The sequence below is a fragment of the Oryza sativa genome, chromosome 1 (assembly GCF_034140825.1).
Source record: "Oryza sativa Japonica Group chromosome 1, ASM3414082v1".
In the NCBI taxonomy this organism is placed as follows: domain Eukaryota; kingdom Viridiplantae; phylum Streptophyta; class Magnoliopsida; order Poales; family Poaceae; genus Oryza; species Oryza sativa.
The window spans coordinates 28,308,435-28,327,813 of NC_089035.1; the positions used below are offsets into that span (position 1 = coordinate 28,308,435).

The following is a 19,379-nucleotide window of genomic DNA, read 5'->3' on the forward strand; positions in this document are numbered from 1 at the left end:
AGGTCGCGGGGCTCTTTCTTTTGGTTTTTGTACTGGAAAACCGCGTCCGCGATGGAGAGGAAAATGGAATGGAGTACTTGTCTGGAAAAGTGGATCTAGCAGACAAGCACTGTGACTACACCCCCAAGTGTGTAGATAAATTCCTTCTTTTTCTCAAGCATCATGGTTATAAAAATGTCCTTTTCAGCTAGCACAAATACTCCTTATTACACGTAGAGAGCATTTATTGAAATAGATTTTATTATACTAAAAAACTACTAAGATTTTTATCTTCGGAGTACACCTTCCATACACACTCTATCGCCGCACATACACACGCACACGTGTAAATATATTATGATGCGCGTCTAAATAGGATTACACGTGTCATGTCCCTTTTTAAATATATGATGTTGATGATTTAACCATTCGTATTATTAAAAATTATATTTTATTTATTTTCTCATGAATTGCTTTATTATTGCAAGAACATAAGCGCTAAAATTAATAAGACAAATAATTATACGGCATATTTAAAAGTTAATAATGTCATATATTTAAAATTAGAAAAGTACTACTTTTCACCTTTTGGGATTTGATCCCGAGAAAAAAAATGTATGAATACATTCGACAGGTAGAGTTTGAATTTTTAGAATATATGTTCATAATATAAGATTTATCAACTCTTGTTCATTTTCCTTTTTTTAAAGAATGAATACATGATTAAATTTTGCAGACATAGTACTAGTTAACATTTCTATGTTCCAGCATAATGTTGCTCACATAAAAAAAGTAGACTTAATGCAATATGTGTTGTGGAATATTGTATACAGGTTTGTAAATACATGTCATCGAAGTGCTATTTATATGTAAACTTTGATCAATTGTCTTTTTTTCAATAAATTTACTAATAATATTTAAAAGGATATCGTAGTAACAAGGCGTGTTACATCTTAAACATAAACATGAAACTTTCATTAGTCGTAGTACGTATAATCATAGTTTGTGTATGATGGTTATTTTCAACAGATATTTGCAAGTGCACATCTCCATCCATTGTGGTTGCATGATTGTATCTATGTTCTTTATGAAATGCGCACGATACCCTCCGTAATTATTGTAAATTACTTATATAAACAAATAGGTCACATAAACATATTATAAAGGAAAAAAATTGCAGCATATAGCCCCCTTGCAGGATTTGCCGCGTCAATTTTCTTCCGAAGAAAAAAAAAGTAAATATATGCTACAAATACTAAATGTTTTGAACTCGGGAATATATCCTACGCATAAAAGCTTTCCGTGCACACCAACAAATGAATGTTACACAAAATTCTATAAAAAAAAAGACACATACTTCAAATAGCATTACAGCTATATGTGAAATTTTATGTTCAAATTCATTATATTTTAGCCTAAAAAAGACAAAATTCTGACATATAATTATCTTTAAACTGTTAGATTTTTCATTTGTTTATGGCTAAAATATAATGAATTTGAATATGAGACTTTGGGGATACGTGTAATACTATTACGAGTAAATATCCAATTTTTTTTAGAATTTTTCGTGACATTTGCTAGTTGGTGTGCACGAATGTGTACGAGAAACTTGTGTACATAGGATATGTTACATTTGAACTTTGACGCTCAAATTTTTAGGATGAATTCTATGCAATTTACAACGATACACTTGCTCAATCTTTATAAGCACGCTTCCCAAACTGTTAAATAGCGTATAGAAGTTTATTTAAAAAGATTTTTTAATAAAAGTTCAAGTCTATAATAATTAATTTTTTATTAATTATGTATTGATGATTCATCTTATTTTACATGCAACTATAAGGTGGTGTTTGGATGCAGGGACTTAACTTTAGTCCCTATATGTAGACACTAATTTAGAGTATTAAATATAGACTACTTACAAAACTAATTACATAAATGAAAGCTAATTTACGAGATAAATTTTTTAAGCCTAATTAATCCATAATTAGATAATGTTTACTGTAGCATCACATAGGCTAATCATGGATTAATTAGGCTCAATAGATTCGTCTCGCGAATTAGTCCAAGATTATGGATGGGTTTTATTAATAGTCTACATTTAATATTTATAATTAGTGTTCAAACATTTGATGTGATAGGGACTTAAAACAGTTTTAGTACCATCTAAATAGGGTCTAAAGCTAATTTTAACCGCTCCCTCCAACGGCTCCTTAGACTTCCTGAAAAGTTTCTCGCCGGGCTTACCCAAAATTGCTCCCACAGTGTGCTGTGTGCAGGGAGGAGGGAGCAAATACATACTGTATTTTTCTTTTAGGAAAAATGCATATCGTTTTTGCGGTGTACTATATTGGCTCAATCTGGTTTTAGGTGTGTCATCGTCTTAGAGCAATTGCCATAAAAAAAGTGGTTATTAATACTATGAGCTACTAGTGGTGATGTGATGTGGATGAGGCGAGAACTCTGAATCTCTACATGCTATGCAGTAAGTTCAGTCAACGAAGCTAAAAAAAAGTTTTTAAGAAAAACTAGCGCCGAATCAAACAGTTCAGCTACACGTTTGTTTCGAATTAGATGGACATTCCCCGAAAAAGAAAAGAAGAATTAGATGGACATTAAAGAAGAATTAGCTGTATGCGGGGAGCGCACGATCACGCGAAGAACGCAGCCAGGACGACGGCAACGGCACGACGTTCTGTGCAGGTCTCACCCCTCTTCTCGCCCTGCTTGACTGAAAGGAACCTTCTCTTCTTCCCAAGAAGAAACTAAGATTCGGATTTTAGCTTCCACGAAACACACACTTGCAGATGGTCAGATATGATTTGAGACATTCGACGAGCCTATCTCCATCTATCTCTGCATTTTTTTTCTTCAATTGGAGTTTTTCTCCATTGTTCCGTTTTAAATGATGAGAGGAACGCATCAACTGCATACCTTTACTCCCTTTAAATGGACAGGACATCGCAAAGCCGATGCAATGGATAGCTTCCAGATACTCCTACCTGCTAATGAGCCTGCTAATGAGGAGATGCTCCTCAATCGAGTTAGAAGTAAATTTTTTTTCTTCGAAGTGACAATTAAAGGCATGGGCCATAAGCTGTACCTGCGAGATAGAGAGAGCTTCATCAATTGCACGAGCAAGACCCGCCGAGCGGCGACCACTTTGTTGGAAGAGGAGAGTAGCTGAAAGGAAAAGATCTCAAAACATGTGGGCTGTTTGTTTTCATGCCAATTGTTACAGTGGAGATTGTCCGTAGTACTACTAATGCAGTAAGAGTGACTGACATGTGGGTTCGGGTTCCCACATAAATCACTACTATTGCTTTCAGCAGTACTGCAGATGATCCACATCCCAATTGTTATCTACGCTTGCCACACGCACACAAAAAGGCTAATGAAACTATCCCAGTGTTTTTTTTTTTTTGTGGGGAAACTATCCCAGTGTTCCTGTTCCTTGATTTGACAAAGGTATGGTAGCTACATCAAATTTTGGCAGTTGTGAGTGACGAAATTAGAAATTATTAAAGCATGAGGCTAAAGTAGAACTCAACTAATAGGATATTAATTTTCTCAAAAAATTATATAATAATTTAAGATAATTCATGATTATGGAGACGTGGCTAGGGCTCAAGTCCAAACTACCTACGGTTGCCTTCGCTCCATTGCTCATGTTTGGCTAAAATCATCAGCTTGCAAATAAATGGAGTATATATGTTGTATTTTTCTTGTCGGCGGCATTTTTCTTTGTGCACCTGCACATTCTGCCTGTCAATTTTTGCCAAACTAAGAGTGTTCAAGGGGAGGGGAAAAGAGAAGATGTGTAAAATGAGATGAGCGATTAGTATGTGATTAATTTAGTATTAATTATTTAACTATAATTTGTCTGCGAGGATTTTAACTTAGAAAATTGAATTTGTATGATCTTTTAAAGTAACTTTCTTATATAACTTTTTCTGTAAAAACATACCATATAGTAATTTAGAACGCTGATGAATAACGAGATAAATCTTCTTCAGTGAACGAGCAGCCTAAGCCCAAATTTGTCTTCGGCTTGGCTCGGCCACACCTTGGTGAGTTACCCTTTGGAGGCCCAACAACGCATAGATTGTCGGCCCGGCCCGGCCCGTACGCGGAAATATATTCGCTGCACTAGACACTACACAAAGTGGGCTCCACCGGAGGGAGCGCCACGACGGCACCGGGCACCGGCGGAGGAGGAGATAACGCGGAGGCCTCGCGGCGCAAACTCCCCAGGTACTCGCGCTCCTTCCTCCCCGCAACCCACCAGCTCGAGCCTCGCCGGCGCTCCGACCAGCACTCGCCGTGCGTTTCTCTTGCGGTTGGGAAGGGGTTTACCTCGCTCGGAGTTGCTCCGCCGGCGGAGAATGTGGTAGCCACGCCGCGGCCGAAACCTCGTGGTGTGTGTGTGTGTGTGATGGCGGCGCCGCCGCCGAGCGCGACGGTGGGGCTGATTCCCAACCTGGCGGGGCGCGGGGTCTTGCTCCCCGCCTCGGCGCCTGATTCGAGCGCGTGCCACGGGTTCGTGGTTCCGACGAGGAGGAGGAGGAGGGTCTCCGTGGCGCCGTTTGGTTGGGGTTTGGCGAGGAGAGGCCGGGTTTCTGACGCGAGAGCGGATGGTTTTGGTGCTATGTGCGCGGTGGCTGGCGGCGAGGCTGGTCCCGGTTCGTCCGAGTTGCGGCACGTCGAGAAGGAGCTGACGTTTAGCCCGACTTTCACCGACTATGTGAAGATCATGGAGTCGGTGAAGTTGGACAGGAGCAAGAGTTTAGAGAGCACAGAATCGGATGGAAGGAGCTCGAGGAGGAGGTTTACAGGCGATGGCGATGCACCGGTTGTTCGGCGAGGGGACGAGAGGTCAGGTGATGGAAGGAGTACATCTTTTGATAGGCAAAAGGGATCTCAGAGGAACAGAGGGGATGTGAATGAGAGGAGCATGGCGAATAATGATATTCAGAACAATAGTATTAGGTTAGTAGAGAAAAAAAAGCCAGGTGATGTTGAAAAGCGTCGGGGAAGACAGGGAAAGGTAGATGAATATGTACAGAGAAGAATTGTTCGAGGTGAGATTAGTGAAGATGAAGGTAATGTTGATAAAAATGAGCGCAAGCAGTTTACATTGCAGTTGAAGATGAAAGATACTAGAGGTAGTATGGTTGCTCATCAATCAGAGAGAAACATGCATGTTCAGTCAAATGCACGGAAGGGTTTGCAAAGACAGTCGACTTCGATGGTAAGCCATATTTCTAGCCCTTCAAACAGCAGAATTATATTGGAGAACACCAAGTCTTTGGTAAAAAGGGGAAAGGAGAACTTTAGTAGCCCAGCAAGAAGCATATATGAGAACAATTTCAAATATCCCAGAGAAAGAAAATTTACCAACTATGATGTCAATGCTGATGATAAATTTCAAAGATACCAGCAAACAACAGAAAATTCAGGGAGAGGTGTTGTAGTGGGAAGGTTTGGAGAGGGTGATATTGATTATAACAAGGCTACTGTAAGCAAAAGATATGGCAATAGGCAGGCAACGTCTGGGCATGATGGTCATCCAACGGTCAGCTTGAAGCGTGGAAAACCTGAAGCAATTCGAATGCAGAGAGGGGAAAATGTCCAAACAGGGAAGTTTATTAGGAGAGATGCGAAAGCTATAGACTTGGACGATAGAGCTGCTTTCAAGACTTTTGAGGTATTCACTGATGTCAGAAACAGGCCACGGGTTCTTCAAATGGAACTGGAAGATAGAATTCAGAAATTGGCTAGTCGGTAAGTCTTTGTATGATTGGTTTTACAGCCTGTATTGAATTTGTTGAGTTGTCTTGGTTTTGCTGTTGTATAAATTCATCATAATAGCCTCTTCTAATTTGAAAAAAAAAAAACTCATGACGGTATTCTGTCCCATCAAAACTACTTGACACTGCCTCTGCTGCAGGTTGTTTGATGGGCATTAAGTATTTTTTACAAGAGGGAGTTGCCTATATGTAGCCCTTAGCATGAGTGTTACTTCGTTTGAAAATCTCAGGGCGTTCTAGATTCTATTTGAACACTCATGTATTCACCAATTTTACCATCGTTGTTCACATCCAATAGAAGAGGACACTGACCACCTCTTTTTAATTGATCACATTAAACTACATGATGTACTTCCAGTGACATGAATTTCGTTTTGATAGATAATGAGTAATAACACTGGGCTTCTATCAAGACTGCTGCTCAAATATATTGTATCAATACTTGCTTATTTACAGGCTCCTGAAAGTGAGATGTTACAAGAACAGGCATATGAAAACTGTTGTCCGATAATTCCCACTCTAAAATTATGTGTGAACTTTTTTTTTTGTGATCATGTTATCTAGATGCTACTTGCTTGGAGAATTCTTTCATGCATGTAAGACAATATTACATGAATGGGACTTCTAGATTGAACTTAGAAAATACTTTCATTCGTTGATGAGCATCTTGCTTTCCTATACATTTTTTGTTGCTTCCTAGACAAGTCATTGAGCCTATGGAGTCTTCGCTGTCTTAGTTAATTCTTTATGGTTATTTATTTTGTGAAGGCTGAATGCTACAGATGTAAATACTCCAGAGTGGAAATTCTCCAAAATGATTCATGATGCAAAAATCAAATTCTCTGACCACTCTATCCTAAGGGTCGTTCAAATACTGGGTCGATATGGAAACTGGAAACGGGTCTTGCAAGTTGTTGAATGGCTTCAATCCCGTGAAAGATTCAAGTCCTACAAGAGCAGGTAATGAAACAGTTACCCATTTATATGTTAATATATTATTGTGAATCTTAAAGCTGCAGTGTTAGTTTATATATGTATATTTCATTTTTTACCGCTGTTATAGACTTATATTGTTGTTTATGTAGCAGAGTATAATGTGTACTAAGTTGTCTGTGATGAAATAAGTTTGCTTCTTCATTTGTTCAATCTTGTAGTTTCTTTTTTTGTTTCTCTTGGGTAACCCGTAAGTCCTTAAGAATCACATTAAATGATTTACAATGCTTATCATATTTAATGCGTATGATGTTCATGAGAGAACATATTTGTTTTGTAGGTATATTTATACAACAGTGCTTGATGTTCTTGGGAAGGCAAAAAGACCTTTTGAGGCATTGAATGTATTTTACACCATGCTGGTATAACTAGCGCTCATCTGTCTTATGTTTGGATGTACCTAATCTTTCCATTTAGATGATGTCCTTATATTTCATCTGCAGGATCAATTGTCTTCTTATCCTGACATGGCTGCTTATCATTGTATTGCTGTGACTCTTGGCCAATCTGGTCTTGTAAAAGAGCTATTTGATGTGATTGACCGCATGCGTTCTCCTCCTAAGAAGTTTAAGCTAAGTCCTATTCAGAATTGGGATCCTAGGTTGGAACCAGACCTCATTGTGTACAATGCGGTGAGTGACACTTTTAGCAAATGTTCTATGTAAGTGAGTGCACCAATGACAATGAGACATGATTGTTTAATATTGTTGGTAATTTAGTATTCAGTAGAATGTAACTGGCTCTACTGCTATGTAGGTTCTGAATGCCTGTGTGCAACAAAAGCAATGGGAAGGAGCATTCTGGGTTCTGCAACAGTTGAAAGAGAAGAACATCCGCCCTACAAATACAACATATGGTCTTGTAATGGAGGTACGGTAATCTTGATTACATATTCTCTCTGTCCTCCCCTAAACCAACTGTGCTGGTCATGCAGAAATGCGACTGCAAATCTTTTATGATTTTATGGAATTAACACGTAATTTGCACCGTGTTCTGCGTGCATGGGACTATACATATGACTCATGACAGTTTCAGAGACCATTTCTGCATCGATGTTTCTCTTACCTGGATTCTGACAAGCATATTATATCTATCTACAGCAGATAGAATGTTTTGCTCATATGTTGGTCTTAGGGAAAACTGTTGCTTAACTTGGTTCCATACGATTTCCGTAGTATTGATTGTATTTTTTTTTTCATATGTTTGGCACAATTCTTTATGCAGCGTAATCCATTTTTTGTTATAATTTTGTGGTACTGTAGGTAATGCTTGTTTGTGGCAAGTACAACTTGGTGTACGAGTTCTTCAATAAGGTGGAGAAAACGTCAATACCCGGCACTTTGAACTATAAAGGTAATTAAGAAGGTTTGAAAACAGTTGAAGGCAAATTTTATATTATATCTCATATCTCTTGCTGCTTGCAGTTCTCATTAATGCTCTTTGGAGAGAAGGGAAGATTGATGAAGCAGTCATGGCTGTCAAGGGTATGGAAAGTCGTGGAATAGTTGGTTCTGCCAGTCTTTATTATGACCTTGCTAGGTGCCTTTGCAGTGGAGGCCGGTGCAAAGAGGCACTTCTCCAGGTTTGCACTTGCAAAAATATAGTTATATCTTGTACATGACACACTTGCTGTAGCTGTTGTTGCAACTGAAAATACATTTTGCCACCTATAGTCATCTTGAAAAGTAAACGTAGATCTATAATTCTATATTGGACTTAGAACCTCAGCTGCAAACTGATTCTTCATTTTTTTAATAACCGATAGCAGTTATTCTGCTGGTTTTAACAATTTATCGGCATTTTACTGTCATTAGTTGCTTTCGTGACCATAACTTTTACTCTAATCCCGATTTCTCACTAGATAGAACATACATAATCACAATTGCGAAAAGCATATTCTTGTTGAATTAGGCACTGTGTGTTGGTATATGAGACTATATGCATATATATTTTTGATAGATGAACCAATAGGCTGGAATTTAGTTCCCACAGTATAATTATCGGTGTGAGCTTCAAATCCAATTAACTTACTTTTTGTAAAACAAGCTGAAAAAACTTTATCAAACAGCCAGGCATAAGAACTCAGCTTGAACTTGTCTATCTGTAAGCGCCATCACCTGTCTATGCTTGTCTCATGCCTCTAGATGCTTTGTTTTATCTCTTAACCTTTTTCTGATGGCAACTGTAATGCAGGTCGAGAAGATTTGCAAGGTTGCAAACAAACCACTGGTTGTTACCTACACAGGACTGATCCAAACCTGTATAGACAATGGAAGCATGGAAAATGCTAAATACATATTTGACGAAATGTGCAAATACTGCTCACCTAATAACATAACATGCAACATCATGCTGAAGTCATACACTGAACATGGAATGTTTGAGGATGCAAAAGATCTATTGGAGAATATTCTCAGTGGCAGGATAAGGAGTAAAGTGGAATCGAGTCAAAAGGCAATTGCAGACAAGTTTACTTTCAATATTTTCATGGAGGCCTGTGCTGAAGCAAAGAGGTGGAATGATTTTGAGTATGCATTTCGCAAAATGTTATCTAGTGGCTACCACTTTGACGAACGAAGGCACCTTCGTATGGTGCTTGATGCATATAGGAACGGGAAGGTGCTTATCTCATATTCCTAACTCTTTAACTATCCATGAATCTCCGTAAGATGTAGCTTATAAGGATAGAATATTCATTGTGCATAATCTTTCATATCTGAAGTTGAAGATGTTTGGTTCATAACATAGGTCATGTTATTGCAATGAATGGAGGATGTTTGATTATGCTGTTTTTCCCCCATATGTATGTGATCATAAGATTGCATGGTGACTGATCTTAGTAGTTCTGAAATCTATACATGTGGGCCTTTTAGCTTATATTTCTATGCCCTCAGAGAGAACAAACCTCACTAGATTTAAAAGGAAATTTCAACTACAAGCACAGCATAATAGTACTAGCCCCAGTTTGGCAACAATTTGAGCCAATTCCTTCAGTATTTTATGGCTTACTGTCAATATGAACTATGCTTAGAGTTCAGATTTTATGGACAATGATAGAATGCAAGATATATGATCATTTTCCCATTAAACTGCTTCGTTAATTATTTGGTGTAGCTATTCTTAGCCTTACTGCCTTTCACTATTCAGGAGCAGTTATTGGAAGATGTATGGGACTACATGTGCCAATATGGCCGAGTTCCGCCTGCCCCCATGATAATGGAAAGATTTTGCCTGAAACTGAGACAAGGGGACACAGTGGCGGCGATGTCCTGCATCAATACCTTTCAGGAGAGCAAGATACGCAATGTTTCATCCATGTCCTGGTTCAATCTGCTGAACCGTAATGGGGATCGCTTGAAGGAGGATATTATTATCAAGCTACTTCATGAACTCAACAACCTTGTAAGCTCAAGTGGTCACTCTGATTCTTTGTATCAAAATATTATAAGTAGCTGTACAGAATTCCTTTCTGTTTCCACCTCTGTAGAAAAGGCGTCTTCTGATCAGCAGATGCTTCCCTGTACGTCATAGCTACTATATATTAATATGCCATTATCTAAAAGAAAATCAGAGTTTGGTCATTGGTCATTTGGTTCGTGCTCCAAAAAGTTTGATCATCAAATCCATCGGTTTGCTCACTGCATCATACTATTCTACGAGGATAAGTGATCGTATGCATGTAGCTTGGTGGGCTAGTTATTTGTTGGGATTGCATATCGGCAGAAGTAACTAACTCTGAATTGGTCGTCATCCTGAGATGCATGGCACTTCGCCTCGTTTTAAACATCACCTACTCCGCTACTCACTACCCGTGTTTCTCATGTTGATATCAATTTTCTCATGTCAGTATGTCAGCTGCTTGGTTAGGTTCTCTTTGGTTGTTCCGACAAAACTTTGATACTTTCAGCTGGTATACCAAAGAACACATGGAGAAGAGCTACAGGTGTGAAAATTTCTGGGTCAATTACACACATAGATGTCCTCGCATAATGAATTTACGCATGCAGCCGATTGGGAACTCTCGAGCCTGACGAGTAGTCCAACACCAGGCACTTGTTTGCTCGCACGTTCGGACAGGTCTGAATCCATCCTCTTGTCTGGACTCTGAAGCCTCCATCTTGCGACAGTCGCCTGATTGGCGCTACCAACCGCGCGAGATAAGGTTAGCTCAACTTTGGAGAAGAAAACGTTGCATCTGATCGTCGTGTCAGTCTCCATGAGCAGTGTCTCTGTACCCCTCTTGTTCTTTTGATAAAGAAAGAAATTTTTGAAGCTTCGTGGATATTTCTATTTTCCGTCAGGCTAGACATATGTTAAGATTAACTATAAGATTTCGGTAAGAATTTCAAATAAAACACTCTAATTTTGTTAGATGTTTGAAATTTTTCCTGGAGAATATATACAGGTGATCAGACAGCAGGAGGAGGATGGCGCGCACGACGAAGGCGGCTGCGCGACGTGGGCGCGGCGACGGCGTCGTCTCCCCAACAGAAGAGGAAGTTATTATTAAGCTGGCAAAGTGGCAACTGATGAATAAAACAGAAAAGAAAAAAAAAGAAAAGAGGAAAACTAACAGACGGACAGCTAGGCCCGGGCATCAAATAAAATCGTCGGAAAAAATCACCAGGAATAAAAAAATTCCCCTTCCTTTGCGCGTCCCACCTGTCCCCTTCGTGGGCCCCACCACCGCACGTCTCCACCTTCCCCCACCTCGCCGCCGGCCACCGCCTCCGCCTCCGCCTCCGCCGCCGCCGCCTCCACATCCCATTCCCCGTGCCCTCTTCCCCAACCCCCCTCGCGCCGGGGGGCCTCTGCGTGAAGGAAGAGGGCGCTGCGACGCCGACCGCGCGCCGGTAATGAGCTACCCATCCACCAAATGCGATCTGTTCGTTCGTCTTTAGATGAATCGATCGAGGCTTAGAGCCTTAGACCCGGTTTTGCTGGCCACTTCTTCGTTATGGAAGAGAGATTGTTTTATTTTTGTTTATCGTTTTCGAGTGCAAGCATTTGGCGCCGCTAAGACCCCCTGATTGCAATTGGTCACTAAACAAATGTCAATGTGAGGAGGAGGAGGGTATTAACCCTATTTTAATTCCATGTGTGATGATGAGCACGAAAGGGATTTTTTAAAATGCGACGAATCCGTCGCCGGCGAAGCTGAGGCCCCTCGACAGCGACCTTCTCGGGCTTCTTCTTCTTCCGCGCGTGTCCCCATCCAATTCTTTAATCCGGAATTTCGTACTCCCGGCGTGGAATTGTCCTACAGTTGTCCCGTGGAATTCCGTCCCCGCTTTTTATTTCTTTAAGCAACAATGCAATCTTGGTGATGGGAGAGATTGCACCGTGATTTTTCTTTGTAATTTTCGATGTTTTTTTATTTTATAATCGATTTCAATGTGTTGTTGCGTTTCTTTGATTTCGCCAACTACTACTTGTTCCTCCAAGAACGGACGAACGCTGTTTGGGCTCCATTTCCTCTCTGCTCATCTCCTCCTCCGTTGCCCCAACCACCGGGTGAGCAGAGCAGCCTTCTCTTCTCTTCTTCTCTCGATCGAATCCTCCTTTTCGGTTTCTTGATTCGAATCGCGTGCGGTGTAAGCTAGATAGGCAGTGGTGGCCAATCAGGCAGAGAGAAAAAGTAGCTAAAGCTGTCTCCTTCCTTGCTTTGGGGCGATGCAAGGTTTCTCTATTTGTCGGCGTCCCTGAGCTTTTTGTCTGCTGTCACCTGCATGCAGGAGAGGAGGAGGAGGAGGAGGAGGAGGAGGGGGTAGTGAGGTCGCCGCCGCGGAGGAAGAGGCGCAATGGCTGTTGCTGCTGCTGCTGCTCGCGCCTGATCAGACCATGCACTCCAGGCTGCTCAAGAGGCTCGCGAAGAGGATCATGTGACGTGGAGCGAGCCGCAATGTGGAAGATGGTGGACGCGCTGCTGCGTTGCTCCGCGCTCGTCGCGCTGGTTCTTCATTTCGTCGTCAATGGCTGCTCGGCGGTCAACACTGAAGGTTAGCGGCGGCGGCGGCGGTGGCGTCTCGCCGGTGTTGTGGGCTGCGTTCATTATTAGGTCTGTGGGTGATTGATTGGGAGCTCTTCTTGGTTGCTTGTGGTTGCAGGGTCGGCGCTGCTCAAGTTTCAGTCGAGGGTGGAGGAGGATCCGCATGGCGCCATGGCAGGTTGGAGCGAGCGGGATGGCGATCCTTGCAGTTGGAACGGCGTCCGCTGCGTGGATGGCAGGGTGGTGATTCTGTGAGTTCATTGCCCTTCCTTTTTTATTCTTCTGAATGTGCAGTGATTCTGATTGGAAATGCAGTTTACCCATTCGATCAAGGATCATTGTTGCAAAATGTAGCAGGTTTTCTCTCTTTGATGATCCTCCGTTTGACTAAAACCATTCTGTTGAAGAGTTGCGTTGATTTATTGTTAAAATGGACGTTCCTTCCCCACTACTTTTCTCCTCTGATCTATGTGCGGTTTGACTTGAGAATACATGTTAGAAAATGCAGCAATGCTTCAGTTGAATTTCTGGCAACACAAGCATCTATCAACTTTATAGCCCAGAGAAGTTAGATGTGCAATGATTGACTTGTTGTATTTGGTAACAGAGCCTCCTTGGCTCCTTTGGACTGTGGGATTTCTCCGGATTCTTGTGAAAATCCTTTAGATTCGTGCAAAATGGTCCTGCGTTCTAAAGGAGGCCTTGGTGCAATCAGCTCCTCTTCCAGCCAAACAGTCAATACAAAGCATCATACACAATATTAATTCCGTCCCATTTTGATTTGAATTCTTATTTCTTTGATACATATACAGTATTCAGAATGTCCATAAAATGTGCTGTAGAAATTAATTTTCCCTTTAGAAGCCTGTATGGAAGTTTAAAACATAATGTTGATATCATTATTTGGTTTATTTAAATGGTTTCTTGACTCAGCCAATGTGAACAAGTGGCCAGATGGTACATTCAATTCTGTGACAGGGAGATGTTGACTAATAAAGTGAGATTATCGACTAAAACAATTTAGTTGATTCTTTTAAATTGTAATTATATTGGAGGCCCAAAATAGAGGCTAACATTGGTTAGCTTGATACTTCAGCAGAAGGTCAAGTATAATCACCATCAACTGAACGTTGTGATCTGCCTAGATAAGACTGCTTAGTAGGGCCATATGTTCATTGAACATCCTTATGTGTCAGCGCTCATATCTAGAAAGCTTTTCTTAGGCAGCACATTAAGAAAGCCAAACTAATGCTGTTTGGCATGCTTCACGCTTATATACTATTCAATAGGAAAACTGACATTTCCATTCGTAGTTCTAGATCCCTAACATATTAGTCTAGCAAATAAAAGGTTTGTTCAATACTCTACATGTACTTCAACCAAGCACAATAGCAGCCCTTTTTCTTTCCTGATTACAAGGTAGGCAGACACACACGGACATTGCCACTCACACCACACGCAGAAATGCACTATTGTGTGCGCTTTGAACTCTTTCGATGTCAAGATTTGCTATCAAATGCCTCAGGACGTGTGACAGGTTGAGTTTCATACACCAATCATCTCATTCAGAAGTTTAAGTTACTAGGAAAAGAGACATCATTTTCTGCTCATAGAGCTTTGGAGTAGTCCCTTCAGTGCTACTTAATATTGATATTTTTACATGAAAACACCTTAAGGTGATTCTCCGACTCACTAGGTTAATAATTTTTTCTTCTCAAGATGATCTATTACAGAAAAACTCATGTTCAGATTCTTGTGTTTCACTATATAAGATTCATTTATAATTGCCGCAGTGTTTCTACATATTTTGAGTGGATAATGGTTGCTTTATCATCTTAAGAATTGTACTTACTATGAACTCTCTTTCTGTAGGAATCTAAAGGATCTCTCACTAAGAGGTACCTTGGGTCCAGAACTAGGAAGTCTTAGTCATCTGAGGGCTCTGTAAGTTATCTTGACTTTGCTTTAAAGAATATACATTGGACATCTTTTGAATTGGATTTCTTTAAGATCTAGTAACGAGAAATTACTATAGATAAATATATTAATTCTTTATCGGTTGATGCTTGACTAGCTTATTCAGTTTGTCTTCCAGGAACCAGGTGTCTAAATAAGTCAATTACCGTCAGTAAGGACATCTGAAGCATATGTATCCAATTAAATGAATATTGGTTTCAATAGGCCATAATCAAATGGTGTAGTTCATATCAACTAAACTCCGTGCTAAATAAAAATGAGACTAAAATGCCACATGAATACATTGTGCATTTGTGTGAGTAACTGAGGAGTTTACACAGTAGCATAAGATCTTGGCTAATCTTTTGATGGGGCATCCATTACTTGAATTACTAGAGCTAATGAGTTGTAACACTGTAATCTTACTCCTGAATGTGATTTGAGTGTTTTCTACAACATTTTAATTCAATACCTGGCTCACTTGCAGTGTACTCTCCAACAACTTGTTCGATGGACCAATACCGAAGGAAATGAGTGATCTTGCAATGCTGGAAATACTGGATTTAAGCAATAACAATTTGACTGGTGAAGTTCCGCAGGAGATAGCAGAAATGCAATCAATTAAGCACTTGTAGGTCGTCTGACTGATTAACTTTGCCAAAATTTGACCAACATCAAGTAATATAGCCATGATATATTTTCTACTGCTCTGCAGGTTGCTTTCCAACAATAACTTTCAATGGCCTCTCATCCAAAATTCCTACAGGAATTTTGATCAGGAAATTGATTTTGACGTCTATGATGAGAGGGGCGATGTGTATCAAAGATCTGAGAATGGGTAAGAAGAATTAGATTGATATACATTCTGGTCAATACCAGTTTTTTATTTTTATAAAACAAATTATCAGTGCGTGTTGATGGTAACAGTTGTGAATGTGAACCATTGTAGATTCGAGTCTGATTCTTCATCAGAAGAGAACACAAAAGACAATAACAATCTTTCTGGTAATTTAACCTGCTCTTATCTTTTTCAAGTTTGTTCATAGAACCCTGTATACATTAGCTAGTACATAACATACCTTCATCTTTCGACCAGCTCATCTTTCTTCACAATTTGCTGCAAGAAATCCAACTGTACAACTTAGCCGGCGCAGACTATTGGAGGATACCAATCTTGCTGCAGCTTCAGCAAATGCTCCTGTTCCAGCTGTTGCTTCTGTTCCTTCTACTGGAACTGGATCATTTTCAGCATTTAAGGAAATCAAGGTGCCTCCACCACTAAGTCCTCCAAGTAGTCCACCCATGTCCAGTGGTCCTCCACAAAGATCTAAGAGATGGTTGTATGCCATTGTGATTTCATCAATCGCTCTGCTGTTTATCGGCATAGCATGCATGTTTTTGCTATGCCGCAACAAATCAGTGGCGACAATAGGTCCATGGAAGACTGGGCTCAGTGGACAGCTGCAGAAGGCATTTGTGACAGGTAAATATTTTATTTCTTCTCTGATCTGTCTGGATAAAAATGTGCATAATCATCCTGTTATTTTGTTTATTATGGTCAAATATGAACTTCAGAGCATTTTCTATCATATGCTTTCTACTGTTGTTTTACTTTTCTTCAGATATACCTAATTTTTAATCATTTATTTCTAAAGGATAACATGGATTAGCTAAATTAAATAATTGGGATGCAGAACTCATTAATTTTGTAAAATTTTCAACGTCAGTTTATATTTGAACAAATGCAACACCTGTTTTTGTGGGCCATAGATATTTATCTCCTTTACAAATAAAAGTATGTGCAAGGCAGAAATAATATCAAGCAATTGTTAATAGGAGATATAAGATATATAAAAATGGTTCAAGATGAGATTATTTGATCATTAATATTTCTGCAAAGTTTAGACTTTAGAGGGACAGATATTTAGCTTCATTGAGCTCTCCCTTTTCAAAGATCGTCAAATATCCAGTTGAATTGCCTCTTATCATTTGTTGCAAATTGTGGTGCCTTACTGTACTTCAGGAGTACCAAAGTTGCAGCGCTCAGAGCTGGAAGGTGCTTGTGAGGACTTCAGTAACATTGTCGCAAGCTATCCACACTACACTGTATATAAGGGAACCTTATCAAGTGGCGTTGAGATAGCTGTTGTATCAACTGTTATTGCGACTAACAAAGATTGGTCGAAGCATTCCGAAGGGAGATTCAGAAAAAAGGTAATATAGTGTTATTTATTGTAAGGATAAAAGCACCCTGCTACTAAAGTTTGTAATGTTGGTCTAGTTTACGAATAAAAGGTAGTTTGGAAAAAGGTTGTTTCTTCTAACTTATTTTTCTGAACACATAGATAGATTTGCTCTCACGAATTAATCACAAGAACTTCATCAACCTGCTTGGGTACTGTGAGGAGGAGAATCCTTTTATGAGGATGATGGTGTTAGAATATGCACCCAATGGAACACTCTATGAGCATCTCCATGGTAAAAGCCTGTTAAATGCTGATTCCACTGCTAAAATGTTTGTTCTTTATGCCAAATTAAATTGGTTTTATTTCCTTTTTGCAGTTGAGGGATTCGATCATATTGATTGGAATGGTAGGATGAGAGTAATTATGGGGGTAGCATACTGCATCCAACACATGCATGAGCTGAACCCTTCTATCACACATCCTGACTTACATTCAAGTGCCATATTGTTGTCTGAGGATGGAGCTGCAAAGGTACAAATATGCTTATGGAAATTTCAAATTGTATTTGTTCTAGTTTGTGGAGATCTTCACAGGATTGTCCAAAATTTCAGTAATATGAAAACAAAAAGGAAATAGTGTAAGATCAGAATTTCAGCTTCTAAACCATTTTTCTGGACATTATACCTTCAATTTAGAGTCACATTGTTTGGAAAAGCAAACTGGATAAAATGTTTGTCTACATCACAATTGAGCAATATGAAGTACTCCCTAGTTCGTTTGCACAAACACTTTAGTTGTAATATCAGACTACATGTTTATGCTTTCCTCTAAACCGAGTCCTTTTCGCAGGTAGCAGACATGAGTGTTTGGCAAGAAGTGATTTCTAAAGGAAAAATGCCCAAGAACGATGACATTGTTGATCACCATGAGCCTGTGTCTGCCGATCCAGCTGGGAACGTGTGCAGTTTTGGTCTACTCATGCTGGAAATCATCTCAGGAAGGCCTCCATATTCTGAACACAAGGGCTCCCTTGCGAACTTGGTAAGGATGACAATTAATAAATCGAGTGTAGTTACTAAAGTCGTTGCAACTTCCACAAAATGGGATCTTGAAGCAAATGTTGCTTCTTCTTTTTTTCCGTCTGGTGACAGGCTATGGAGTGCATTAAAGATGACCGGAATATATCATGTTTGCTTGATCCTACCTTGAAGACTCACAAAGAAAACGAGCTAGAAATCATCTGTGAGTTAATCCAGGAGTGCATCCAAAGCGACCCGAAGAAGAGACCAGGCATGCGAGAGGTCACCACTAGACTGAGAGAAGTTCTAGCAATCTCACCGGAGGCAGCAACGCCGAGACTGTCTCCACTTTGGTGGGCAGAGCTTGAGATCCTTTCGGTTGAAGCAACCTAGGAGAAAGAAAGTGTCAATATGATGTGGTTCTTACAGCAACTCTGAGTTTCTGTGCGCAAACTTGTACATCCCCGTTTGTGCGTTTCTGCATTTCTGGTGAGTTCGCTGTCCGCATTGCGGTACTTTCTCCCCCTCCAGTAAATTTCTGGTGAGTTTGTTGTTTTCTTTTTTTTTTCTCTGTATACTAAACATACATGGTGTGAAAATAGAATGATTCAGGTTATCCTAGAGGTGAATGTAACTATGTAAGCAGGAAATGTGTGTGATTGTGTAATGTACCATGGGGTTTAAGGAAATATTCTTTAATTTTTTTGAAGAAAGAAAGAACAATCACTATCGACTCTGAGTGGCACTTCCTCGCCATGTGTCCTGGCTTCTGCAAAACACTTGTAAGTTGTAACTATGCGTTGTGCTTCGTTGTCGTTCCGATAAAATTGCCTATAATTACAAAGTGAATTTGGTGAGCTTCACCAACATTGCTTACTTAAAAAAGGTACAAAGCCACTAAGTTATTATGAAACTATATATCACCAAATGATTTTTGTGCAACATTACAGTTAACTAATAATACATAAAAAAACAAAAGTTGCTCGTCAGTAACTAGTACAGTAACATATGATGTGCTGATCAGTGTCATACACAACCTAACTACACCACCTTTGATATATATACGAATGTGGCAATGCCATTGTCTTCCACCTCTAAACCGGGGGAGGCAGGAAGAGAGAATAGGGAGGGAGAGATGGCAGATTGACCTAGCGACTGCAAGCCTAAGCGATGGCAATCCCCAAACAATAATAGAGAACCTTCGAATAAGGTTTCGGGGTTGGAGGCGGTGGATAGGGGGTGACGAGGATAGCTTGAGAGGGTGCCCAAAGTGGTAAAAGACTGGATGTAGTGGAGACGAGCGGACAACAAGACGCTAGCGACGCACTAGAGCTACTAGGATGGAGGAGGGACCACCTGACGTCGGGTCATTAGTTAGAAGGTGGGGACAACGGGCGCATGATAATGGTGCAAGTGGCTGGAGATGGGGAAGAATAACGGGAGGGGG

The 19,379-nt window shown here is 40.1% G+C and overlaps 2 protein-coding genes across 5 annotated transcripts; both read left to right on the forward strand.

The window, feature by feature from the left end:
- The first annotated feature begins 4,146 nt into the window (after positions 1 to 4,146).
- Positions 4,147 to 10,370, forward strand: LOC4325508 (pentatricopeptide repeat-containing protein At1g30610, chloroplastic). 2 transcript variants are annotated; one of them, XM_015760350.3, is made up of 9 exons: positions 4,147 to 5,763; positions 6,558 to 6,749; positions 7,063 to 7,144; positions 7,226 to 7,414; positions 7,539 to 7,652; positions 8,045 to 8,135; positions 8,207 to 8,364; positions 8,976 to 9,401; positions 9,930 to 10,370. In XM_015760350.3, exons 1-9 carry the CDS (start codon positions 4,415 to 4,417, stop codon positions 10,311 to 10,313), a joined length of 2,985 nt encoding a protein of 994 aa, XP_015615836.1. In that variant the 5' UTR covers positions 4,147 to 4,414; the 3' UTR covers positions 10,314 to 10,370. The 2 variants fall into 2 exon arrangements, with proteins under 2 accessions (XP_015615836.1, XP_015615845.1); XM_015760359.3 differs by having other exon boundaries at positions 9,936 to 10,370.
- A 1,037-nt stretch (positions 10,371 to 11,407) lies between these two features.
- Positions 11,408 to 18,655, forward strand: LOC4325509 (protein MALE DISCOVERER 2). 3 transcript variants are annotated; one of them, XM_066306930.1, is made up of 13 exons: positions 11,408 to 11,635; positions 12,518 to 12,781; positions 12,890 to 13,022; positions 14,644 to 14,715; positions 15,215 to 15,358; positions 15,443 to 15,565; positions 15,677 to 15,732; positions 15,824 to 16,210; positions 16,751 to 16,941; positions 17,073 to 17,205; positions 17,290 to 17,444; positions 17,763 to 17,954; positions 18,065 to 18,655. In XM_066306930.1, the coding sequence occupies exons 2-13, from the start codon at positions 12,685 to 12,687 to the stop codon at positions 18,323 to 18,325; spliced, it is 1,944 nt and encodes a 647-aa protein (XP_066163027.1). In that variant the 5' UTR covers positions 11,408 to 11,635; positions 12,518 to 12,684; the 3' UTR covers positions 18,326 to 18,655. The 3 variants fall into 3 exon arrangements, with proteins under 3 accessions (XP_066163027.1, XP_066163028.1, XP_015615853.2); XM_066306931.1 differs by lacking the exon at positions 11,408 to 11,635 and adding an exon at positions 12,242 to 12,420; XM_015760367.3 differs by lacking the exon at positions 11,408 to 11,635 and adding an exon at positions 12,242 to 12,296.
- The last annotated feature ends 724 nt before the right edge of the window (positions 18,656 to 19,379 follow it).

What these genes read in the sequence shown, in the direction of transcription:
- LOC4325508 (XM_015760350.3), top strand. Translation starts at nt 4,415, where the DNA reads ATGGCGGCGCCGCCGCCGAGCGCGACGGTGGGGCTGATTCCCAACCTG. An exon ending in CATATGGTCTTGTAATGGAG is followed by an intron (nt 7,653 to 8,044) that starts GTACGGTAATCT and finishes GTGGTACTGTAG; the next exon opens with GTAATGCTTGTTTGTGGCAA. An exon ending in CGGCACTTTGAACTATAAAG is followed by an intron (nt 8,136 to 8,206) that starts GTAATTAAGAAG and finishes TGCTGCTTGCAG; the next exon opens with TTCTCATTAATGCTCTTTGG.
- LOC4325509 (XM_066306930.1), top strand. Translation starts at nt 12,685, where the DNA reads ATGTGGAAGATGGTGGACGCGCTGCTGCGTTGCTCCGCGCTCGTCGCG. An exon ending in CTCGGCGGTCAACACTGAAG is followed by an intron (nt 12,782 to 12,889) that starts GTTAGCGGCGGC and finishes TTGTGGTTGCAG; the next exon opens with GGTCGGCGCTGCTCAAGTTT. An exon ending in CTTAGTCATCTGAGGGCTCT is followed by an intron (nt 14,716 to 15,214) that starts GTAAGTTATCTT and finishes GCTCACTTGCAG; the next exon opens with TGTACTCTCCAACAACTTGT.